The following is a 6,571-nucleotide window of genomic DNA, read 5'->3' on the forward strand; positions in this document are numbered from 1 at the left end:
TGACGGAGCATGATTTTCTCTGTTTGGAGAATCCTCATCCCAAATGTCCAAAATATTATTAAAAGATCCAAATCATAGATACCATAGATATCCAAATCGTCCAAATAAATCGTCGTTTTACGTTCTCTGTCTACGCGTTGGCGCCAATTTTAAAAATGCTCGTAATGGAAAATGTCAAAGAGTGCTGATATTTCACATTTCAGTGTCAACTTATTACTTACTTATTTCAATACATTTTCAGAGACGCCTACGATAATATCTTGCCTTACTAACATTTTACATTTTTAATAATACATTAATCTTTAGCGGGAATTTTTTATTTTGCCCATAAATTTTATCGAATATCTATTATTTCATAATGACTTCCATCAAGAAACACAGAAGGAAGAATCTACAGTACAGTGATCCAGGAAAAATATTGGAATTGGTGATGAATTTAAATGACGACAGCACTTCTCAGTTGCAAATAAAAATCAATACTTATGTAAGTTTCAAATAAAATTAATACTAGTTACAAATATTAAATCTGAATTAAAAGGTACCATTAAGTAGGATTTGTTTTAGTTTGTGATTTTATAAATCTACCACATTTGCTAACCCAGCGACTTTCGAAGAATAAAGTTCTCCAAGACACTAGCAGGCATTTAAATTGGTCTGTTACTCTGTATGTTTTACATTGTCAGAAAATATTTCATAGCTTAGGTAGGTATTATCTTCTATATCGATAACCATCCATACTAAGTCATACATTTTTAACTTTCACTGGGTAATTTTTTGTCGTGTCGCCATATTGGATGTGGAATGACGTCAAACTGCTTATGTCCAATAAGCAGCACGCTTGTTAGATGCTGCTTTTTTTTAATAAATTATTAACACAACTTTTTTAAATTAAATCCATTTAGTTAAAAGAGGAATGCGAAGCAGAGACCGTGTTTTTAATAATCGTGCACGATGAAGAGGCCTGGATTGAAAGTATTGGTTACGCAACTTTGTCGCGAAGACAAAGGATTTGTGTGAGTTTCTTATTTCTTCAACTTAATAATTTTGTATGATTTTTGGTAACGTACAAATTATTTAGTGTTTAATTATTAGCCTATTCGATCGACCCACTATAGGACAAGGCCTCCTGCCTTAAAGGGATATGGAGCTTAGACCTACCACGCTACTCCAATGCAAGTTGGCGGGCTTAGAGTTATAATATTTCTTTAACGACCACAATACCAAATGACAATGAGCGCCAATAAGAATTAGCGCTATTATTTTAGTCGAGTACGAACGATTTTTGGGTGGTAAATCCAAAAATTGTTCGTACTCGACTAAAATACTAAAGTAGTCCGAACTAGGCATAAGGGACTTGTTTCGTGGCGCGAAGTCTAACGTGCAAATTAAATGTTTAGGTTGCTTAGAATTGAAGTTACTACTTAATACCTATCTTATTATATTTACAGCTAACACAAAAACTGTATGATGTTTTGCAAAACGGGGAACAGTATGATTTATTGGCGAACTTCGGGGCTGATTTCCAAGATATCGTATCTCCTGTAAGTATAGCATGGCATGTCTACGGCTCCTTTGTCATACCTACTTACGTTTCATTATCTGTGCTTCTTCTACTACCCTCCTTTGGAACATGTATTTTGTTAATCAAAAAGTTTGGGAACTCCTGCTCTAAGCTCAATACGCCGTCATTTTGGACCTCAGACCAATTACCATAGGACCTGCTTCGCTGAACGTTACCCCTCGGCCCTTTGTCAAAAGTATATGATCACGATCTAACGTGTTTATACAAACTGTGTCTGAACAATCGATGTTTCGTTGTGTTAAAATTACATGCGTGTGTATTACAATTTAAATTTATAAGTAGTTTTGTGTAGTGTATATATTTAATGGTGTTAAATATATTCGATGTTTGAGTATATTTAAGTATACCTCGTTCGACTCAAAAAATTATGGAAAATTTTGTTGGTGAATTTGGGTACGATACAAGTCAAATGTATTGGTTTTTTGTGTCAAAAACTCAAGACAATTACCTTTGGTATCCTAAGAAGATTGAACTGAATATGTTAAAAAAAAATGTATAAAATGGCGTTCCAGAAGATAAATTAAAATAATCGTAATATAAAATTTTGTTTTCTAGAGCTAATAAAAGATTTAGATCCCTAAACAACATGTAGTTACATGTTTATTATTTCTTCCAAAATTTTCAGTACGTCTCGAAGGATATCAAAAAGCGTATACTGATGTTGTCTATAGGTGATAAACCATTGTCTGTAATAGTTTGCGTAGTGGCGCCAAAACTTCTTGAAGAGAACGCCGTCCATCTTCTAAGTGAATGTTTCTTGTAAGTACCCTCAAATTGTACTAGTTTATCTATACTTGTATAATAATATTAGAGGTAAACTTTGTGGTGTTGTAGGGGGTAATCGCAGGATCTACTTTATCGATTTTGAAAATTCTTTTACCAATATAAAGCCACGTTATTTGTGAGTATCGCGAAAAATAGTAGGTGTAGATATTTGGCCGGTTGGTATGGTATATTCAAGTTATTATATGTCTTAGGTTTGCATGGCCAGTGCTCAAGAAAGCCATTCAGCTAGACTACGAGTGTGCGTTGAAACAGAAGTGTCAACAGTTACTGAGAGTTGCACGGAGACTGTTCACCCAGGTAAAGAATTATAGTCATTGAAACTCCTCTTGAGAGTTGGTGTAATTTTATTTTACGTATTTAATGGACGTCAATGGGGTGCCCCCACAATGTCTATGAATTCTATGAAACTTGTGAATCTTTACCATAATAATGTCGGTACCTAAACATTGTCGATTTATTTTAATATTGTCGACTCTTTACAGAATATTTCTGGGAAGAAAGAAAGGCCTAATAGTTTAGTATAGTAGCTTAGCCTGATCTAGGACTCAAACCCAGGACGTCGGGATTCAAATTAACGTAGGCTAACGTCAGCGAAGCAGTCTTTTGTTAAAGTTAGTCAACATGAATTGCCAGTACCATGACATTTTAGGTAGCATCTCTGGATACCTTGCTACAAATAGCGATGGAGCAAGCTAAGTTGTTGACGCGGGCGGAGTACTGCTCGGTCATGCTGGTAGACATGGATCGCATGGAGCTTGTCAAGAACACAAGCCGAACACAAACTGTTAGTTAATACTACTAAAATAATGATTAAAGTGCGGCCGCTCAGGGATTGCGTTTCGGACGGGACAGGTTGAAGTTAAAACTTTTTTAGCCCCGTTGGTCACTTTTTGTTACGGGGTTACGGGAAAACCTTATGAGTTCGCGTCACCGACATGCTCATGACAGGCATACGCGCAGTGTGCTGTGTGCTTTAGACACTTTGGATGGGTGAAATATATAATGTATCATCTATGGGTGAAATCTCGTTTCGTGTCACCGACTTACTTATATATTTACTTATCTATACAGCTGTGTGCTGTGTATATACAATGATATTATATACACAAAACTATACATCGACATAGCTACAGATATTAGATATGTTTTCACTTCTATCAGCAGTCTCTCTAACTGGCATTTTTTAAAATTTTTAATGTAGACTATTTTGTTGAAAGGATGACTCGGTGACAGAGAATCGATTCCCCATGAACAAGGGCATTGCCGGCCAAGTGATCAAGAGCGGTAATTTGATCAACTGTAAAAACGCCAAAGAGCACCCTGCTTACGATCCTACCATCGATTCGGTTCCTGGTGTAGATTGCAAGTAAGATATTAGGTTTACTTCTCATACCCTCTCTCTCTAGTCCGTCCCTCATGACTGAGGATCGTGACCACCTTGGCAAGTCATCTTTTGGTTTATAATGCTCCTCCATCGAGTACGGTCGCTGGCCATTTGGACGGCACTGTAAAAGGGGTGTGTCCTGTTTCCTTTAGAAGTTTTACGTCTCATACAGTCTTCCGATAAATTATCCAATATGAGAGTTACAATAGATAAGACATATTTAATCTACCTTAACTTAGATTTAGGGCGTAGCAAGGGTTTTTGATGCAGGACCGACTGGAACTTCGCTGCCCGGCTCAGATCAATTACTCATGGACTTGTATCGCACTTAAATTTACCAACAAAATTGTCTGTCTTCTTTTGTGGGGAGCAACAGTAAAAAAAACAACTGGTTAGTAACAATTTTTGAACAACTCCTTGTATCAATGACGAGGTCATCAGAAATTGTTACTGTTTTTTTACTGTTGCTGGATTGCTAAATAATAATTAATAGATAAACTACTCAACAGCCACATTGTCCTACAAATTGCGTGGCACGTTATCTTGTTCCTACACTCAGAAGTTTTCGTTGTTCATTTTCAAGTCAGAATTCCGCGACGAATAAGATGTAAATCTCATAATGATAAAGTCAAAGTCAAAATTAATTTATTTCAAATAGGCTTAGTTTACAAGCTCTTTAGAAACGTCAGCTAATAATAATAAACTTAAGATGATGGTGATGATTATCATTCGAAAACTTAAAATTAAAGTTACGAGGGTTCCAAACGCGCCTTGGTCCGAGAAGAGCCCACAACAAACTCAGCCAGGTTTATCCTTTTTTAGTTGATCACCATTTAACAATAGGTATATAAGTAGCCTGTCATATAATACATTTCATTTCCAAGCAATTTTGTCGTTTACGTAATCATTAACACTATAATACGACTTTTCTATAAGCTTACGTTTAATAAAGAATAATCAAAGCTAAACTAACTTCCTGGAATAGATTACTTATTCTAGGGCGATCCTATCTTTTCCGATCCGAGAGCAAACTGGTATCCTAGGCGTGGGACAGTTAATAAACAAGATAGGGGACCCGTACTTCGATGCGATGGACGAAGAGATGGCTCTAGCCTTCAGCATATACTGCGGCGTGTGCATCATGCATTCGGTTATCTACCAGAAGATACAAGAGGCACACGTCAGAAATGCTCTGGCTAATGAGTTGGTTATGTACCATATGAAGGTAGGTTAACATGAAATGTTCTTATAACAAGTGTTAGAGAAATCTTGTATGCATATTGCATGTTTAATTGATTAGTTTAAGAAACGAATAAATTTAACCATATAATAATTAATTTAGACAGTGGTATGCGCGGTGGAATTACAAAACACAGGTCGTGGGTTCGATCCCCGGCTGGGCCGATTGTGGTTTTTTTAATTGGTCCAGGACTTACTGGTGGGAAGGCTTTGGCCGTAGTTACCACCCTACTAGCAAAGACGTACCTACTGCCAAGCGATTTTGCGTTCGGGTACGATGTCGCGTAGAAACCGACAGGGGTGTAAATTTTCATCCTACGCCTAACAAGTTAGGCCGCTTCCATCTTAAATTGCATCATCACTTACCATCAGGTGAGATTGCAGTTAAAGGCTAACTTGTTAATAATAAAAAAAACATAAGTCCTGTAGCGTATTATCTTGTTTCAATTTAGACATTTAGTCGGAATTCTGTGGCGACGGAACGGGCGTTTTGTCGTGTTGCGCACGGAAAGCTGAGTTTTCATTAACCGTACAGTTAATGGTAGGCGTCCACAGATCCGCATCGTACGTATCAGACGCATCGCATCAAACGGATTTTAGTATTTTTTGTATAGAAAGTCATACAAGTGCGTCCATTGCTCCGCATCGTACGGATCTTATCTATCGTTAGATTTAAAATCCATTTGATACGATGCGATTTGATACGTACGATCAATAATAATTAGTGCAGACAGTATAGTAGTATCCAGTAATTGAAAATGAATTATGAATGAATTAATCGCGTCAACGTGTCGTGATACCTTTTACCGTATTTCGTTAACACCCGAAAATGTGTTACATGCGCATAGTTCAACTTATAGGCATATTATACCTATCTTCTGTTTGAAATCCCGAAGGTAACGGATTCGGAGATAGCCCGCGTGTTGGAGTGCAAGGCTCCCCACAACCACCCTCACCTCACCAGCTTGCACTTCAGCATACGAGCGCTGCCGCTGAGAGAGCTGCCGTGTTACACCTACAGGATGTTCTGCGATTTGGGATTCGATAAAAAGTAACGGCATTTCAATTAGCAATGAGCTGTGATAGCATAGGATATGACCTCTGCCGGAGGTTTTGGGTCTGAATCCGTTTGGTCCGGGGCATGCACCATCAACTTTTCAGTTGTGTGCATTTTTAAAAATTAAATATCACATGTCTCGAACGGTAAAGGAAAAACATCGTGAGGTAACCTGTATAACAGAGAATTTTCTTAATTCTCAGCGTATGTGATGTCTGTCAATCCGCATTTTGCCAGCGTGGTGGACTATTGGCCTTTTCATTATGAGAGATTGTGCATCACATTTTACTAATTTTAGTGTTGACACGTAAGGGGTCCCTGTAGTTCGGGGACCCCGTATCTTTGGTACGACGCTAGCTACGCCCCTGCTCCCAATGCCCGCACATCGCTACATGATTGGTGAAATGTAGTATTTCAATACTCTGTTAATGATGATGCTGTATTGTATCGAATAGTTCTATTTTATTTTAGATTCAACATAAAGCCACATAAGCTTGTGCAGTTTATTCTATACGTCAAGAAA

At 37.6% G+C, this 6,571-nt stretch overlaps 1 protein-coding gene across 1 annotated transcript in view; it reads left to right on the forward strand.

Moving 5' to 3' along the window:
* Positions 1-256: 256 nt before the first annotated feature.
* Positions 257-6,571, forward strand: part of LOC112058492 (cGMP-dependent 3',5'-cyclic phosphodiesterase-like) — a gene marked incomplete in the record, with an annotated part of 11,805 nt that continues 5,490 nt past the window's right edge. Inside the window, 10 exon segments of the mRNA XM_052883364.1 lie at positions 257-484; positions 903-1,013; positions 1,449-1,541; positions 2,208-2,341; positions 2,560-2,665; positions 3,018-3,152; positions 3,586-3,734; positions 4,752-4,977; positions 5,888-6,042; positions 6,520-6,570. Of these exon segments, the coding sequence (XP_052739324.1) occupies positions 359-484; positions 903-1,013; positions 1,449-1,541; positions 2,208-2,341; positions 2,560-2,665; positions 3,018-3,152; positions 3,586-3,734; positions 4,752-4,977; positions 5,888-6,042; positions 6,520-6,570 (1,286 nt within the window).

The sequence above is a fragment of the Bicyclus anynana genome, chromosome 9, assembly GCF_947172395.1.
Source record: "Bicyclus anynana chromosome 9, ilBicAnyn1.1, whole genome shotgun sequence".
Classification (NCBI taxonomy): domain Eukaryota; kingdom Metazoa; phylum Arthropoda; class Insecta; order Lepidoptera; family Nymphalidae; genus Bicyclus; species Bicyclus anynana.